Source organism: Cydia strobilella, chromosome Z (assembly GCF_947568885.1).
Source record: "Cydia strobilella chromosome Z, ilCydStro3.1, whole genome shotgun sequence".
Lineage (NCBI taxonomy): Eukaryota > Metazoa > Arthropoda > Insecta > Lepidoptera > Tortricidae > Cydia > Cydia strobilella.
This window is the reverse complement of record NC_086068.1, coordinates 59,159,248-59,179,036: the sequence shown is the minus strand read 5'-3', so window position 1 is coordinate 59,179,036 and position 19,789 is coordinate 59,159,248. Positions and strand designations below refer to the sequence as shown.

Below are 19,789 nucleotides of genomic sequence, written 5' to 3'. Positions count from 1 at the left end.
TTAGGAGATGGGTTCGCTGAAAATATAGAAGGGATTTCTATTTAATCACCAAATTTTATTGAAATCTGACAAAAAATAGAGTACAAAATAAAAATCCAGTATTTTTCTAACTGTATTAATTGACGCGTAGTGTTAGATCAAGATAACTGCAGCGATTTTGATAGCATGGGCTGTGCAAATTATGACGTTTAAATAACGCACTGCCTGTGCTATCAAAATCGCTGCAGATTTACGGTCTAACTTTAGTGAGATACTGTCGAGCATCGTGCAGCTAAAAACTACATCACCAATCAATACACCGTGCCTGAGACATTCTTGTCTTGCCAGCTGTGAGCTAATATTTTCAAGCTAAAATTCCGAGTTATGGCATTTTGGTCAACAAGCTCCCACTTGTTATTTTGGCTAGGTAATTCTTTTCGATATCCATGCCGGATGCGCCTGCTATCACCGTCACCTGTTGGAGGCTCTGGATCTGGATTTTCTTGAGGTCCTTCCTTGTTGTCTCCTGAGGCCGGCGGTGGTGTCTCATGTTTCTGTTTTACGCCGACGAAATGGTACACTGCTATGGTGAGCGATATAACAGTGAACGTGCCCAAGACGATGGAACTTATTAGAACGGACATGTGGGCCATTTTAATGTGAAAGAAATTCAAAACAGCGAACACATTATTCTGCGTAGATGAGTGACAGCAAAATTGACAAGCTGAGATAGGGTGTAATGAGCACCAACCTTTTTAGTGTGACAGACTTCTTGCGAATCTCTTTCTCGCTCTTACTTATGGTTGCGTCACACACGCAACGCTTTTTAAGCACTCGACTCGTGGGTTAGCTAACGACTTTTAAATCTACGAAGTCGCATTCGCAGACACTACAGATAGGTACTGGTTTGGCTGTATTGAAAGAAGAAAGAAAGAAAATACATTTATTTCTACATAGACATAGTATATACAAGTAGTTATAGACGCGCCACCGAGCGACCGGGGGTAAGAGAAAGAATATTCAATTATTCATACAAAATTTGGGTAGCATAGGATTTATTCTCTTTCACTTATAAATTTCGGTATTTCACCATCGCACTATTTTTTATTTTTTCTTTTTTCTTTACGCTAAAGATAGTCTTATTGCGATTCCTATAAGAGGAAAGAGAAAATAGTGCCAAGCTTTGTCACCGACCGGGCATTCTTTCATGGTCAGGTTATGGCATCATGTGGGCACATCAAGCCCGCTCCAGACTACGCGGAGCGAAGCCGCGAACGCGAGTGTGGAGTCGATTTCGCTGATTAGCGAACTAGACTACACACTTGCGTTTGCGGCTTCGCGCCGCGATTCGTGCACGAGTGTGGAGGGGGCTTCATAGCAAGGAGGCTATGGCGAAATACCGAAATTTATAAGAGTGAAAGAGACATTGACATGCAAACCGGATAAATTGCGTAGTATAAGAACAAATAAAATTACTTTCTATGCAAATATTTTAATTTGTGTTATTTCAAGTAGACACACTATACTATTTAAATTAGAAATCGAAATAAATAAATGCCATATACGAAGGAACAAACAATTGTCTCAAAATATTTTTCACCTCAGCAGATCAAACAAGCCTAGCTACTTTCGTCACTCCCTGGAGTTAGGAAAGTACGACTTTCCTCACTCCAGGGAGTGACGAAAGTGCGACTTTCCTCACTCCAGGGAGTGAAACAAAGTAGCCTTTTAATTTAGATGAACAGCCACTTCATACTTCTATTACATTTTTTTTCTCTGTACTATTCTGTTTAATTCGAAATAAATTTTAAATAATTTTAAAAAATAAATAATATATTTAAAAAAAAGTGACGATTAAGTGGCGAAGTTACAGGATATTTAAGTCAGTCCTTATTTAAATTCTTAACAATAGCTAGTGACGTAATATAATTTAAAAAAAACCGCACCTGTATACATCACTAACTATTAAAATTATATTATATAGTTGGTCAAGCAAATCTTGTCAGTAGAAAAAGGCGGCAAATTTAAAAAATGTAGGCGCGAAGGGATGTCGTCCCATAGAAAATTTGAATATCGCGCCTTTTTCAACTGACAAGATTTGCTTGACCAACTAGGTATAACATGTTTTTTACATAAATTAGGAAATGTAGACTATTGATGAAATTTGCTAGATAGAAAACATAATAAAAATATAGTTTCATTGAGCATAAATTACTGTCCTTAATATTAACGTCCAGATGCAGTTCGTTTCCTCCTCGAGTCCTCGTAAAGTAACGAAGTTACAGATCGCAAGTTTCTTCGCTCTGTAATAAATAAAATTGTATTTATTTCAATTCTTAATTATAACTGTGACGTCATATAATTATAAAAAACCGCAACTGTATACATTAAAAGTTAACCAAACAACTACCTAATTCGATTAAAGGATTCGATTGACAACGTCAAACGCGAATATTTAAAATTTTTAAATATAATTATTCAATTTATCAGATTAGCACCTGGTGTAGCTAGATCTATTCTCCCATTTGTGTAGGTATTCTTACTGAACCTAAAATTTTATAAATGGAGAATGATTCCCTCGGCGATCCTGGAGGGTCAACAGACCCTCCAGTTCGGACCCCGCCGTCTCCCGCTGCGTTTGTAACTGTCAGGAACGATATCTGCCGCGATATTTCAGCCCGCAGATGTAGGCCGGATATCGACCTTAAGACCAGATCCCGCATCCCCATTAGCGAATATAAGTCTAAAACAGATGGCAAGATTGCTGGAAATAACAAGGAAGCGGGTATTGCCCTTAGCAACTCATTTTCTAGTTTACCACATACTGATACTGATTCTCAGGACTCTGAGTTGGTCCTCGGCCAAACACTGAAATGGCAAGACGCTACGTCTAGTAATATTTTGCCAGATAAATTCCCAAAGACAAAGTCTATTTCGTCGTATAGCCTCAAAATTAAAAATATGGCACAGGGACAGGAGGTAAGACTGCCGACTGATTCCCATGATGATTCCGACTATTACAAAAGTGATGATGAAGAACATTTGATAGAGATGGAGATGAGCAGGCAAACTATTAAAAGACATAGAGAAAAGGAAAATGGGAGTGAAGATGGAGAGCCAGAGTGGAATACAGTGGAAAGGAAAAGGAAAAAGGAGAGAAACATCACAATGGCTCAAGATGACAGCGACAAAGCTAACCTTCAGGTGTATATCTCGAATAAAGAAAAACTACCCAAACAATTTGCCATGGCTCGTTTTTTAAAAGAAAATAACATTAAAGGTATTTGTGCAATAAAATATTTAAACCCTTATAAAATTCGGCTGGAGTTTATTGACAAGGAAAATATGGAACAAATATTTCAATGTGAAAACATTATTAAACAAGGTTGGGTTTTGCACAGACCAATGGAGATTGGACTGAGCTATGGCATCATCAGAAACGTAGACCTTGATCTTTGCGAGGAAGATATACTAAAGTTAGTGTCTTGCACTGAGACAGTCATTTCAGTCAAAAGATTAAACCGTCGAGATAAAGGCGATGGCCATTGGTGCCCGAGTGAGGTGGCACGGCTATCCTTTAGGTGCTCGAAGCTGCCACCTTTCGTTTACGTAGATGGCTTACGAATTAAGGTAGAGCCCTATGTTCTCCCTGTGACCCAATGTTTCAAATGCTGGAAAATTGGTCATAGCGTTAGAAATTGTACATCAAAATTATTTATGTGCCCTAAATGCGGAGGCGATCATCCCAACTGCGTAACTGCAACTTTCGTGTGCGTCAACTGCCGTGGTAACCACATATCGATGGCGAAGATCTGCCCAGTATACCAGAAAGAGAGGAAGCTACGGGAGTTGATGTCCGAATTCAACTGTACATACAGAAAGGCATTGAGCCTTTACGCAGCCCCTATACCAAGACCACTGGAGGAAGAAAATCCGTACATGAATAGTCACTCATTCCCTCCAGTCAAGCATAGTCCTCCACCAGGCTCTGATAAATCGCCATGTGTTTTATCGTACAGTAATGTTCTTTCAGAAGGAAGAGTCAATCCTATTCTGAATCATCAAGTTCAGGATCCAGTACCTGGTACTTCCAAGCCTGGATCGTCAGAACAAAAAATAAAAATTCAAACTAAAAACGAGAAAAGGAAGAAAACCGCTGTTGACCCTCCCAAGATAGAGTGGAATGCAGAAATTAACGCTCAAAGTGACAATGTCAATGGACCTCACGAGAACGAGAACGATCGGAAAACGACATTTAACGAGCTGTTAAGACGGGTAAAGGAGGTGATTTTCCTAAATAGTATAAGTATCCAAGATAAAATTCAAGGCGTTATTAAATTATGTGTGGAATGGCTGGTGATTCTGGCGGCAGGATTCTTTTCAGACTCAAGTATAGTTAAAGGTTTTTTACAGTTTGTTAATTATGGCTAGTTCTAGCAATTCCATTAGTTTAAATATTATCCAATGGAATGCCCAGAGTCTGTTAGGCAAGCTTAAATCGTTTCAAGAATTGTTAAGATTACAAAAAGTTCATATTGCTGTGGTAAGTGAAACATGGTTATCTAAAGATTATAGCGTTAGAGTTCATGGTTATCAGGTTTACAGGAAGGATAGACATGATGGTTACGGGGGTGTAATGATTCTCGTACACAACTCGATTCAATGTCTAATTTCAAATGTTGTCATTGGTAATGCAGGTATCGAGTTCCTGAAGGTTAAGCTTTTAAAATGCCGAGTAATTGAAAACATTGTTGCAATTTATTGTCCTAGCAAAATAAATACAAGTCAAACGGATTGGGATGAAGTCTTTAGTCATTGTGAGCCGAAAACCTTAGTCCTTGGCGACTTTAACGGGCATCACTCTAGTTGGTCGTGTAAGACGGATCAAAGAGGTAATCAAATTTATAATTCTATTTTGGACAGTGACTTGTTAACACTTAACAGCGGAGAAACGACTTGGATGAGGTTATCCGACGGCGTGTTGCAAAAGTCCTCTCCCGATATTAGTTTGGCCAGCACAGATATAGCTTTAGACCTTAATTGGTCAATAGTTAATGAAACATTAGGTAGTGATCACTTTTTTATTAAACTTTCAACTAAACAACAATGCAATTTCAGCATCCCTGTTAAGAAAAGAAATTTCAAAAAGGCTAATTGGCAAAAATATAAAGAAGGTTTACAAGAACACTTTAAAAATTTTACGATCTGTAGTGACCATCAAGAAAATTATAACCAATTTATTCATCTCATTAATCAAGTAGCAGATATACATATCCCATATCATACATTTAATAATAATGTAAAGTCAGCATTTAAGCCAAAACCCTATTGGAACCAAAAGCTATCGGAAGCTATAGCCAAACGCAGGCTGGCGTTAACCAGGTTTCGTAGGAATCCTACTCCAGGGAATCTAGATATTTTACGGGACAAGACTTCTAAGGCCCATAATGATCTGTGTGGAGCTATTCGAAAGGGTTGGCAAGATCTATGCTCTTCAGTCGATGCAAGTACTACTTCGAGTGAGATGTGGAGGAAAATGGCCTGGATGAAGGGCTACAGAGCTCCTAGACAGTACATTGACCCAGTACTAGCTGAGGAACTACTATGTTCACTGTCTCCAGATTACGCCATCCCACCCTCACCGTTGCTTTTGGATTATGAGTCTCCCATTGATATTGATATCTCTATACAGGAGTTAAATAAGTGCATTAAACTCAAGGATACCTCCCCTGGGTGTGATGACATTTCATACTCTATGATTAGACATCTTCCAGAAAATGGCAAAAAGATATTGTTGTGTCTATATAATAACTTTTTCGTTAACGGATTTGTCCCTAATCAATGGAAAGATATTGGTATTATTCCTATTCCAAAACCGGGCAGAGATCCGAGCCAAATATCATCATTACGACCTATTTCATTAATGTCGTGTGTATGCAAAATCTTTCACGCAATTATCAACCATAGAATCGAGTGGCTTCTAGAGCGTAATAAGGAGTTCTCCGAAAATACTATGGGGTTTAGGAAATGTAAATCATGCTTAGATAGTTTAAGCGTCCTAGTTACTAGGATTCAAATTGGCTTCGCAAAAGGATCATCAACTTTGGGCTGCTTTTTAGATATTGACAGTGCCTACAATAATATTGATAATACAGTGCTAATTTCTACTCTGGACTCACTAAAAGTAGGACGTAGAGTATGCAACTACCTTTGGAATTTTTTGAAGCATAGATACCTCAAAATACAATTAGATGATTTAGTTATAGAAAGATCGACAGGTCGCGGTTTAGCCCAAGGGGACCCGCTATCGCCATTACTATTTAACATAGCCACTATGAAGATCTGTAAAATCCTTGAGAAGGAGATATTCATTTCACAATATGCTGATGATTACGTTCTTTATTGCCATTGTAAAAACCCTGCTGAGGGAGAAGTTAGAATCCAGCAGGCTTTAGATAAGATACAGACTTTATTTTTAGACATAGGTCTAGAGATTTCTCAGAGTAAAAGTAAAGTTTGTTTGTTTAAAAGGGGGTTTAGAAAAGATAACATTTCTATTAATATTAACAACCAAGTACTAGAAGTTGTGGATACCGTTAAATACTTGGGCCTTTGGCTTGACCGAGGCTTGCGATGGGGGAAACACATAAATGAAATTAAAGTTAAAGTTATTAAATTTATAAATACATTTAAAGTGTTAGCGGGAGCGGGATGGGGAGTGCACCAAGTTCATTTAAGGCGTCTGTACATTGCAATGATAAGAAGTAGGCTTGATTATGCAAGTTTTTTATATGGAAACAGCGCTGCAACTAATTTAGCTAGGTTAGACACACTACAAAACACTTGCTTACGAATAATAGGAGGGTTTATAAAAAGTACGCCTATCCATGTGATGGAATCAGAACTGAGTTTACCTCCGCTAGCAATTCGGAGACGGTATCTTGCAGGTAAAATGTTGTTAAAATCTAAATCTCTATGTACAAATTCCCTACCAGGACTTCTGACGGATTTGAAAAACTCTTTTGATTACCTTTACTGGCGTAACAAAACCAAACCGTTACTTGGACTTGTATTTAACGAGTTTAAGGACACCCCGGTATACTGTTGTAACCAGTTAGAAATGTTTTCACTCGATACCTGGGTTACTAATATAGATTTAAGTAACTGTCTAATATCAAATGTTGATAAAATCGATAAAGCTAAACGTAAGTACGACGGTTCTCAGTTACGAAGTATATGCAATTCAATGCTTACAGACACTTATCATGAGTATTATAAGATATTTACAGACGGATCTAAAACAGATATTGGTAGTGGAGCAGCGTTCTTAGATTGGCAAACCGGAGAAGTAATTAAACTACACATTAAGGACAATATTTCGATAATGGCTATTGAAATGATCGCAATTGCAGAGTCACTATCATATATTGACAGCATCAATAGTCATAATAAATTTGTAATTTTAACGGATTCAAAATGTACTCTTCAACATTTGAACCGCTGTACTTACGTCTTTAGGGGCATTCCAGTAGCTTACACAATAATTCGTCTAGTACTTAAACTCTGCGCTGCCAAAAAGAAAGTTATTTTACAGTGGATTCCCTCTCACTGCGGTGTTGTGGGGAACGAGGTGGTGGATCGGTTGGCTAGGGAAGCATCCGAAATGGGTGACAATTGCCATAATGTTCCTTGGTTTTCTGATGTCCTGTTTAAGGTCAAAAATATGTGCTTTGACATGTGGTCCGAATATTTTGACGAAAGATCTCGCACAAAGGGCATATGGTATAAAACGATCCAACCCACACTCCCTCGTGCTCCATGGTTCTCTTTCTGTAGGATGAACAGGCAGAATTTAATTGTTGCTCTTAGATTGCGATCTGGCCACATTCCTTTAAATAGCTATGCGTTTATGATGCGTAAAGTTGACTCGCCCAAATGTAATTTATGCGGAGTAGTTGAAGACGTGTTTCATGTTACAATGGAATGTCGCCGAGGTGCTGCGCAGCGTCGACTGCTTAATGTCAGGTGCTATGACCTCGGCAGGGTCAATAGTATCCTGGCTTGTCCAGCCTCAGAAGAGGCTGGGCTTCTTTATAATATGGTCAAAGACATCATTCAACTTAGAAATAGTGAAAGTTAGTCTGTTGTAGTTTTTTTTAGAGAGCCACTATGAGGGTGGCATTTGTTTAAAACTTAAAACCCTCTATAAATAAATAAAGATTTAAAAAAAAAAAAACTACCTAATTCAACAAAAAAATTGACTTATGAAGGAAAATGTGAAAAAAATACCATTCCCCCCTCTTATCTCCGATGTTTATGTATCTATATTTATGAGTATTACGTATCATTTGTGGTATATTGTACAAAGAAAAATCGATAAGGTATATCGTATCTGTAGGATTTGATATTTTGTGTCAAAAACTAAACAAACTATACCAACTGATGAAAAAGCGCAGTTAAAGGGTTAAAGAGGTATTTCCCGTTCGATATATGGATATTACGTATCATTTTATGATTAATATGTACCGTATCTGCAGTACAGTTCCATAAGTCTCGTAAAATAGGTATTGAAGTAGAACTGTGTCAGTTTGTAAAATTGAAAAATTAAAAAAAAATGTTAATGATATTATTTTCAAAATTGCTTTCTTGAGGTTGGATATGAGGATATCACGTATCATTTGTGGTATATTGTACAAAAAAAAATCAGCCATATCGTATCTGGAGGAGCCCAAACTTGGTATGTTTCGAAAATTATTTTATGTTTTAATTTTAAAAAAATGGCCGAAATGTAATGATGTTATATATTTGGAAAAAAAAAAATTTTTTCCATCCAAATAAATAATATACCACTCCCCCTAGGGAAATTTTTTTAGGAACTGCGGATCAAAAATTTTGTTTTGACCTCTTAGTATGCGTGTGCCAAACGGCTAACCTGTACATCGATTTGCGGTATTTCTTTGTAATTGGGGTCGAGCGGCTTCCGCTAATACAGTAGGAGTACATTGTTAATTTGTTAGTATTGTCACAGAATAAATAATAGTACGTATTGTTACATACCTAAATCAGGGGTACTTGATGCTGATATCCGCTTCTTATTAGCAAGGCCATCTTTATCAGTGATGTGATATGTATTTCCTTTTCGGACGAATCAATTTCCTCATCACTGCTAATAATAATTACGTCACTTGGCTCTTTTTGGTAAGCAACAAAATTATCGATGTTTCCACAACCCCGTTGCGCTGTTACGAGTTTAGTGTCAATTTAAAAAAAAATAAAAAAATAACTAACAATAATAATAGTATAGGATTTATAGGCCCGTTGCGCTCAACCCCGTTGCGCTGTTACGAGTTGTGTTAATTTAAAAAAAAATACAATAAAATAAAAATAAAATAAAAATAAAAAAATAACTAACAATAATAATAAGATAGGCCCGTGAAACTCGAGGAGATAAAAATATAATTTGAACGGGATTTTTTGGTCTAATGACAACGCTTTCGTTTTTTGGTCTAATGACAACGTTTTCGAGCTTTGAATTGCTTGGGCCAGCCACGCATAACAAATTTGTAGTTGTGCCCACATTATGATTGAGTTCCTTGGCGCCAGATAACGTATTCACTGGAGGCCTCAGTATTAATTTCTTCAGCAACTGGGCCGGTAGAGGTGGCAGAGGCGCCAGGGGTACAGGGATCCTTAGCATTTTGGGCTTTTTCCTCTTGTTTTCGCTTTCTTTTACTTGTCTTACATTTTCTTTGTCCTGATGATTATCCATTTTGTTACACACTCCACTAATTCTTATTCTTGTTGTTTTATCTTTTTCCACTTCGGGACCGTTCTACCGTTAATATGTTTAAGCTGATAAATTATGCCGGGTAGGTACATAAAAACCTTACAACGGCCACAACGGGTATAAACTACCCTCCTATTCTTCTCTTACGAAGGAACGTATAACAGGTCGGCTGCCCTAAGCAGAAACCAAGTATCTCAAAAATTTCCAAAAACTGTTTTTTTTTTGGATTTTCGGAATCTTCTCTTTCAGGCGCATTTCACTGAAAAAAAAATTGTGAAATAATGTGTATTTTTCAAAATATTGGCGGTTTTAAAATCCAAGTATCTTTTTAGGGTTCCGTTGCCAAATGGCAAAAAACGGAACCCTTATGGATTTGTCATGTCTGTCTGTCTGTCTGTCTGTCTGTCCGTCCGTCCGTATATCACAGCCACTTTTTTCCGAAACTATAAGAACTATACTATATAGATGCATTCTGTGAACCGCATTAAGATTTTCACACAAAAATATTTAAAAAACCATAATTTTTTGGGGTTCCCCATACTTAGAACTGAAACTCAAATTTTTTTTTATCAAACCCATACGTGTGGGGTATCTATGGACAGGTCATCAAGAATGATATTGAGGTTTCTAATATCGTTTTTTTCTAAACTGAATAGTTTGCGCGAGAGACACTTCCAAGGTGGTAAAATGTGTGTGTGTCTCCCCCCCCCCCCCCCCTGTAACTTCTAAAATAAGAGAATGATAAAACTAAAAAAAATATATGATGTACATTACCATGCAAAAGGAATCAGGCGTTCATTAAGCAGTAAGTACTTTATTGTAATCGAGTCAAAGTGAAGAGTGAGAGTGTTGTGCAAGAAATAATTAGGTATAGTTAAAACTATGAATTGTACTAAATTTGTCGACAAAAATGCATAAAATACGCTGGAATGCATCGGATACACGGCAATGGGCAAAACGAATATTGTCTTTGTTTTTAGAGAAAGGGAACGAGTAGTAATTTAAAACTAATAATATGTTAAAATAATAATTATACCGTTGAACTATAACTACATTCTACAACTACAAATTAGTTTATTGTAATCGTAAAACGAGTGTCTCCTAACAGTGCTTATATGTAGTTATACAGTAGGTAAGTACCTTGTTTAAAGGCATACATCAAAAACAAGTTTGCTTGGCAATATTCTTGTCAAAGGCTAACACGTGAAGAATCTGTAAGTGAGTTTTATAAAGAAAAAGTGTTGTTAAACCTTTAAAAAAATTCTGTATTGAATAATGAAAACTGAACACTAGAATCTTAGAATAAATTTAAAAGTGGAAGTGTGTTGAACTCACGGCCTCTGGATCCAGAGGCCGTGAGTTCAAGTCTCACCCAAGGCAGTAATTTTTCCACTTTTAAATTTATTCTAAGCTTAATAGCATCGATCGCAGACGTTTCTGCTCGTTAAAAATTAATTTAGAATGGGTAGCACATCGTAACTGGTGAATTTCCAATATGACTTGGAATTTCGGTGGCCGTTTAAGAAGTGTAACACTCTTACGGTAGATGTCGCTAGGGTCCCCTAGACCCATATAGTGGGAAGATTTGCTGACTATGGATGAGGTCTTGGTGGCTCAGTTGGCAGAGCGCTGGAGTATCTATCCAGAGGCCGTGAGTTCAAGTCTCACCCAAGGCAGTAATTTTTCCACTTTTAAATTTATTCTAAGCTTAATAGCATCGATCGCAGACGTTTCTGCTCGTTAAAAATTAATTTAGAACACTAGAATGCATTGGATATACGCCATATAAGAAATAACAATACCTTTTCAGTTGTCAAGATCAAAGTCAGTATTCAATATATTCTTTATTCAAATTGGCCTAACAACAAGCACTTTTAAATTGTCAAGTCACAAGATCCACCCATTACCTTTATTATACCTCTATTCTAGATTTATTGTATTTTCATATATATTAAAGGGTACATTGTTACAAGTAAAGTAAATTTGTGTGTTAATAATAACATAATTTCATTTTGAACTACGAACATTAATTTAACGGCCTCCTAGCCTAGAAGGTACTGACCCCGCCTACAAAGCAAGACCAGGTTGAAATCCCGGTATAGGCAATTATTTGTGTGTTCTTCACGAATACTTATATGTTCCTGATTTATGGATGTTATCTATGTACCTAAGTAGGTATGTATTTATCTATACAAGCTTGTGTATCGTCGCCTAATAGCTACCCATAGAACAGGCTTTGCTTAATTTGGGACTAGGTCTACCGGTGTGAGCTTATCTTCAAATATTGCTTTTTATGGATTCACGAGCTCTCACTACGCATCAGCCTCATTCCTATCAAACACGTCTGTCAAACGGGACTGTAAAAAAAGGAAAGTTCGGGAACTGAATCCTGCTCCACCCATCTACGAGGACTTGAAACGTGTTTACTGAAGAAATGGGACATCATATCACATAATAATCTTTAGAAATTAATATAATCGATGAAATTGGTAGCAATTAACATGTGTCAGAAGGTCCGAGGATGGCAGTTTTTTTAAAGAAAAGGATTTTTTAATACAAAAGTTACTATAATTTTTTGAAGTGATTTTTGTCTAACAGGGATTTTTATACCTAACAGACAAGAGAGAAAAAAACCGGACAAGTGCGAGTCGGACTCGCGCACGGAGGGTTCCGTACTTTTTAGTATTTGTTGTTATAGCGGCAACAGAAATACATCATCTGTGAAAATTTCAACTGTCTAGCTATCACGAATCATGAGATACAGCATGGTGACAGACGGACTGACGGACAGCGGAGTCTTAGTAATAGGGTCCCGTTTTTACCCTTTGGGTACGGAACCCTAAACATATACGATTTTCGGTAGGTTATATTATTAGCTTTCATTTGATACCATTTTCTTCAGGGTGGCATGAAAATTGGAAAAGTTATTGAGCGGAGAACCAAATATGTGAAGTATTTAAGAAGCTAAAGTTCAGTGCTTGCTATTTCAAAGCTAAACTCGAGATACTTGAATTTGTGTAGAATGCTACTGAGATTTTCGGGCGCTAATCTACACAAAACCATTTTTTCCTGTACAAAGTTTAATATACAAGAAAATCAAAAAATAAACTATGTATAAGCTTAATTTTATCGTCCTTCATATAATTGCATAAACAAATGTTGCATTTTAGACAAAATACCTAACAAAATTGACAAATTATGTTTTTTTGCTCTCCTCAAAAATTTGTCAAAACTGAGATACTCGTTTTCTGCTTGGGGGGCGGCTCACTTCCATCTCACTTCACACTTTACTAAATTCCATAGACGCCAGCGCCTTCTGGTGAAGGAAGCTGCCAATAATATTTAAAAAAAAAACTTTTGACGTTTGTAACCGTTTGTGTTGTGTTACTTGTGTTTGATTTTCTTGACATTTGTCATTCAACTAATTTTGCGGATGTTGATGCGCACTTTCGAAATATTTTGCTTATTATTAAAGTTTCTGTAATTTCTTACTGTTTGAAATTTGAGTTGTTAAGTTTTTCTGTTAGTTGTTTTATTATTAGTTGTTTAAAAGTTTATTAATCGCTGCGTTTTTCTGAGTTGGTTAACATGAGTTAACTTCGGAGAAAGCGTTGTTTTTGGCTGTGATGCTTTTGGTAAGTATCTTTTGGCTATTATTAACTTGTATGTTTGATATTTTCATGGTTTAATTGTATTGCGAAGACCCAAATCGGTAAAACACTATCAAGGTTTGAGAAGGCCGGTACATGAATACGCTTTTGTGGTACCGTACATGACACAACATTTCTCAGTAGAGCTTTCTAGGGCTTCACATTTTATACCCAAATTTAAGACGCCAACTAAAATATCAAGACAAATGCCAGTTACTTATATTTATTCTTCATTTTGCTGTTTAAATTTATTACCAAGTAAATAAATTAGAGCTACACCAAGCCAATTCTTTATTTATTACATTGACTGTTTGTAAGAATAAAGTAAACTGATTTATGTTTTTAATTGAATTCCAGTTGCACATGGTGTCCCAATCCATAAATTTCCAAACCCGGAGAAACAGCATTTGTTTGATGCTTGGTTATCTGCTGTTGGAAGCCATATACAAGAAAGCGACCACAAAAGAATTTACAGAAACAAAAGGATATGTGATCACCATTTTTAAAGCATTTCCAAGACCACTGGAGGTTGTCTTGTGTGGTCAGCAGTGCCAACCATTAACTTGAAAAATAAATATATTTTTTTAATTTATGGTGTTTAATACTACTACATAATAGTTATATAGGTATTTGATACTGCTGTCTTACCTACCTTAACTTACGGTGCCCAAACCTGGAGCCCCATTGAGAAACATATTCATAAACTGAAAATCTGTCAGAGCTATGGAACGGTCAATGTTAAAAATTAAAATTAAGGACAGAATCAGAAACGAAGTCATAAGAGAGAAAACTGGAGTAAAAGATACAATATACGCAATAAAAAAGAACAAATGGGCCTGGGCTGGCCATATATGTCGAACAATGGATAACCGGTGGACTAAACGTGTCACAGAATGGTCACCAATAGGAATAACGAGAAAACAAAAAAGACCAAATAAAAGATGGAGAGACGAGCTAGTGAACTTCGACAGGTACTAGTGGAGAACAGCACAGGATAGGAAGGAATGGGAAAAACTGGAGGAGGCCTTTTCCGCTCAAGCGACATGCAAATAATAAACCAATAATAATTGAAATTTATGTAATTGTAAAAAAAAAGAAGCATGAAATAAAGGCTATTACTATTACTCAATATATTATCAATAGTTATTTGTTTTACAAGGGAGCAAAGTTGTTGTTTAACCTCTTGTGCTTAAGATTACAAAATTGAACCACTTGCTACGCTTGTGGTTCGAAAAATGGAATCAATCCAAAATGAATGTTATTAGATATTTATCAGTCAAAATCATCATTTAAAAGTCAATTCTACCAGGAAACATAAGAAAACAACTTAAAATTTGCATTTGATTACTATGCCTCACATAAATAACATGCAACTTTCTTATCAGTTTTTGAACCCCACCTTCAGTTTGAGATAGTATTAAACTCTGCGTTGTAGTAAACAGTCCTATTTCTGCACTTGTGTAGTTTGCTTTTCTAAGAATACTGTTTCAATCAATTACAGGGCTCCAGCAAACTATTGCTACTATAGTGGAGAATGATCACAGCTACTGCCAACTGCGAAGAGGACCATTGCAATCAAGACCTTTGGTTGATATAACAAACTTGCCTGGGCTATCAGTTGACTCTACCATACATCCAGTACCTCCTGGATCTACTTCAACTACTTGCATAACAGTGTCAAGAGAAAAGTATACTCGAAGATCACACACAAAATTTGATGCAGGTAATAAATGTTTTAATACTTACAATTTGTTACTTTTGCGATTTCTCTTCGGGTACCTACTAGGGAATGCTCCCGGTACTGAGTTTCAATTCCCGGTTCCGGTACTGTATTTGTATATATATTTATTTGAAAATTTGATTTAGGCAACAACATATAAATACAGACTAACATGCATATAAATTTCATATATGTACTTAAAATCTAAACACAATTTTGACGCTAGAATGGCGTGGGTGCATTGAATCGTGTGCTCTTGTGTAGAATTCAGCAGTTGGCCTAGGAACCTCCAAAACTCCCTTCGCCCAGAAGTTGGCTCACTTGATTGTCTCCTGCAGCGGTCTCGGCACACGCACCACAAAAGAGTATAGAAAACTAGTACCGGGAGCACTCCTAGTACAGTCAAGTGTTAAAATATGGATGCACTCATCATACTCAAAAATATGTCCCATAGCCAGTGGGGCTCGGAACCGGTGTTTTTTTAAAACCCCGAAATAGCCCAATATTTTGAATTTTTTTATGCTCATTACGTAGGACTGAATCATGTATTTGGGAAACAATTTTGCATTATTAAAACGTCCCATTAAAAATGAAATTATAAACAAAAAAACGAAAAAGAACGTAATAATACCGGTATTTTTGTATGGAGCAAATACCGGTTTCTGACCCCTGCCCATAGCTCTTATGTCAGCGAATTAAGAACTATGGGACAATAATTTTCATTTATTCAAATAATTTTAGGGGTTCACATGGCATATTTTTAAGTACTCTGTATGTTTGTAGGTATGTATGTATGGACCCGGTAGGTGGCGCTGCTGTCGGTATATTTTTCTTTCTGGAAACATCTTGAAGGACCTAATAGACATTGATTATGTTTAATTTCTTGGAACTTTGATGAGCTTAAAAAAATATGGTTCAAATTTTTCCAAATCAGAACACGATACTGATAATGCCCTCAAACGGATCCCCACTATTTTTGTTACATCTTGTATATGAATTATTTTGTGCTTTTCAGTGGATTGGGTTTGTGAAGGCCGTTCCCTTTTAAAAAAAAAGTTTTTTTTTTTTTAAGTGTTGAAAGTAAGTATAACAAAATATTATAAACTTATTTTTTTTTTTCAGACCAAACCTTCGAGTATTTACAATCTAAAACTGAAGCAAGGTGCTCACGAAAACTACGGCAGAAAGAAAACGAAATAAGAAGATTGCGGCAAAAGGTTCTCAAAACTAAGTTACGTCTTTTACAAATACGGAAGCTGCCGCTAGCAGAGGTTTTGAGAAGTTTGCTCAGCACATGTCGGAGTCAGCCAAACTATTTACAAGAATGCCGGTTTTTGAAGGAGGAAAAAAAAAAGCATAGACGTAGATTCTCTATGGAGGAAAAAATATTATCTCTATCAACTTTTAAGAAAAGCCCTAAAGCATACAAACTAATGTGTAAGCATTTTACTTTACCGTCTAAAAAGGTTTTGAAATCATTGCTAGCACAAATTAAACTTACAATAGGAATCAATAGTGTTATTTAGGTATCCTTGCCTCCCGCTTGAACCACATATGAGATAACACCCTTGTAACTCAGCCCTAATTAAGGGAATTTATCAACTTGCAGCGCCATCTATCGCGCCACTCAAGTACTAATGTCGCCCGGTTGCTAGCGCTCGGCTGCTTTCTCGTCAGTACATATGCTCTTTGGTCAGTACGCTTTTGTAAGTTTTGTAACTCAGCCGAGCAACACGTTTACAAAGCAAGTTTAAAGAAGATCGAGAAATTTCAAATCGTGAAAATGTTTTGAATACCTTCGAGCTGTTATACATGAAACTGTCAATACCAGAATATGTCTTTCTCTTAGGCCTCATTATCACAAGCGCTTTTTACAATACAATACAATACAATGATTTTTATTTGCAAAAAAAGGGTAACGTTTACAGGTGTTAATGTAAGTAAACAGTGGTCTGTTTCACCTTTTCAGCTGTGTACAACAGCATGCAAATCCACGATTTCAACGCGCGTCCCTTAGAAATTAGAATTTCGCGCCTCTTTCTAATGACAAAGTTGTTTAACAGACTATAACAGGGTAAGTTAAATAAAAGCTAGTAAAAACTGACAAGATTTTTACTTCTTAATGTAAATACATTTTATTATCACTACATAGTATAAAAAACAAAGTCGCTTCCTGCTGTACCTATGTATGCTTAGATCTTTAAAACTACGCAACGGATTTTGATGCGGTTTTAAGTAGATATCGGGACTTTCTGTCACAGGTATTATACATTACATACTTGCTAGGAAGTCCCATACATCAGAGTGTTATGTTGTACTATTTAACGAAGTAATTAATGCTTTTTGATATCTCTTAATACTAGATAGACTAGATAAATTTATACTTTTTTTTTTTTACTAGCCTAATTTAGTGTCCCACTGCTGGGCAAAGGCCTCCCCTCGTTTCCTCCACTCGACCCTGTTGTTGGTAGTGTCCCGCCAATCCGGATAAAATGCGTCCAAGTCGTCCCGCCATCTCCTTTTCGGCCTGCCTGCACCCCGGCCAGCACCATCTATGGTGTTCCGTGGGTCCCACTCGGTAACCATTTTGGCCCACCTTTCAGAGTGCATGCGGCAGACATGCCCAGCCCAGTCCCACTTAAGCTTAGTGGTCTGGACACCTACATCTACAACTCGAGTTCTGGAGTGTTTCTGATTCTATCAGTTCTGCGAACACCTAGTATACTGCGCTCCATCGCTCGCTGGCAAACCTTGAGTTTGGACTTTAACGCCTCATTAAATTTATATTTATTAAATATTTTTGTATAACATCCATATTTAATTATACACCATCTTTATAATACATTAAACATTTTTAATATTAGGAACTTTATTAAAGCCCCAAATTTAAAACGATTAAAAGTAAATTTATAGAAATACTACTCATAAAATGTGCGTACTTTTCTCCCCACTGGGTAATTAACTAATTTATAACGCCCAGTTGTACTTCCAACATGCTATGTGATGCCAGAGGACAATGGCCCCCTGAAGTATGAGGTAGTTTGAGTATACTAAGAACTATTGACAATTTTTTTTTTACCTGGCAGTTGGTGCCAGTTTTTTATCCCGTTTTTGGGATTTTTCAAAATGCTGAAATTGGCATAAAGGACTTAAGCGCCAATAGCGTCTATAGTGCTTAAGACCTTTGAGTTCACTGTGATACTGACTCAATGAACTAAGTATTTCATGAAATAAAACTATTAAAACGGATTATTTCGCGTATATTGAATTTATTTCAATTTATATATTACAAATTTAATTTTACTTTCACTTTTTTAATTTTATTTCATGAGTAACTATCGCGGTAACCGAAGACAATATTATGAACTAAACATATTTTATTTTTACATTTTCTTAGCTTAACGCGAGGTTTACATTGTTGAGATAAACTAATGGGTATACTGGACAAAATATAGCAGAAGAAGGATAATAATCTCTCAAACCAGGGATCGGAACAGGTTTTTTGCAAAAACTTTGGAATAATCATATATTTCAAACTGTTTTATCTCAGTTGTGTTTTTAGGTAACAACTTTGTATTATTAGATTGCACTATTAAAAATGAAATAATTAACAAAGATTGAACAAATACCGGTTTCTTTCCTATACAAAAAATACCGGTATCCGATCCCTATTTGTCTTTCAACTATTTCATTTAGATATATCTTTAATATTTATGACTGAAAGAAACTCTGGTGACACAAGACTATGTCCTCCGAAGATTGTGCCTGCTCCTAGTACTCGGTAAAGGTCAGGAGGTGCTCGGAGCCGACACAGTCGGCGTGTTCGCCTGTTTCTCCATTTGCTCTATACGTTTGTGCCTGATCATGTTTGACAGAATACCATCAAATGATGTTGTCTTCTTCTTAGCTGAACCCCGTAACGTATCCTCCCCTTCCCGTCTCACCCGCAGTCTTAGCGAACTAACCTCATCCATGAAGTCAAAATCTGACTTCTCTTCTTTTACTGGTGACTGTGGTACTTCAATTTTAGCTTCTTTTTTAATATTTACAGGCGAAAGCGCTCGCCTACCAGGACACTTCCATTCTAGAGGCAAAGTGCCGTTTTTATCTATTTTATTGTATAGTTCTTCTAGCTCCGACGCCTCCAGGATCCAGTTTTTGCCGATAGTTGTTCCCGTTTTGGAGAGCTCGTCGTCTGAGCAAGGTAAGTCCCAATCATCTCCTTGTAGTTCAGTCATGTTCAGCTCATTTACCTTAAAAGAGTTAAAAGTGAGCAAATTATTTTATACTCTGACGTATTTAGGCTTGGTAAGACTAGAAAACGCCTTCAACCTTTGTGTTTGTTCAGTTTATTGTTACCAAGTTGATAAAATGATAAGAACTGTTTGACTTTTCAGGTTTTTCAGGCGACTTTTGATAACCATAACATTAGCTATACACAAGTGTCCACAGATTTCACAGAAGCTGAAAAAGAAAATAAAGGAAGAATTAAGCAAAATATAACTAGAATTAGAATCAGTCAGTATAGTAGACTCATAATAAACGTCTAGATTTGTAGCTGTATGCAATAAAGCATAGTCAGCGTGGTGTGGGTGTGGATACAGCAGATTTTTGCAGGTGTGACCAACAAACGTATATTGACGTGGGCACTAA

General features: G+C 36.6%; 1 protein-coding gene and 2 long non-coding RNA genes across 3 annotated transcripts; 1 reads left to right on the top strand and 2 right to left on the bottom strand.

The window, feature by feature from the left end:
- Window positions 1-908: 908 nt before the first annotated feature.
- LOC134754672 (uncharacterized) lies at window positions 909-9,810 on the bottom strand. Its single transcript, XR_010128960.1, has 2 exons — window positions 9,037-9,810; window positions 909-2,282 (listed from the first exon to the last, which is right to left on the bottom strand). It is a non-coding gene; the product is annotated as an uncharacterized LOC134754672 (long non-coding RNA).
- Window positions 9,811-13,193: 3,383 nt separating this feature from the next.
- LOC134755240 (uncharacterized) lies at window positions 13,194-16,827 on the top strand. The gene is made up of 4 exons (XR_010129017.1): window positions 13,194-13,401; window positions 13,774-14,387; window positions 14,918-15,139; window positions 16,259-16,827. It is a non-coding gene; the product is annotated as an uncharacterized LOC134755240 (long non-coding RNA).
- Window positions 16,828-17,921: 1,094 nt separating this feature from the next.
- On the bottom strand, window positions 17,922-19,419 carry LOC134755213 (PAXIP1-associated glutamate-rich protein 1). Its single transcript, XM_063691735.1, has one exon. The coding sequence runs from the start codon at window positions 19,372-19,374 to the stop codon at window positions 18,925-18,927; it is 450 nt and encodes a 149-aa protein (XP_063547805.1). The 5' UTR covers window positions 19,375-19,419; the 3' UTR covers window positions 17,922-18,924.
- Between the last annotated feature and the right edge of the window lie 370 nt (window positions 19,420-19,789).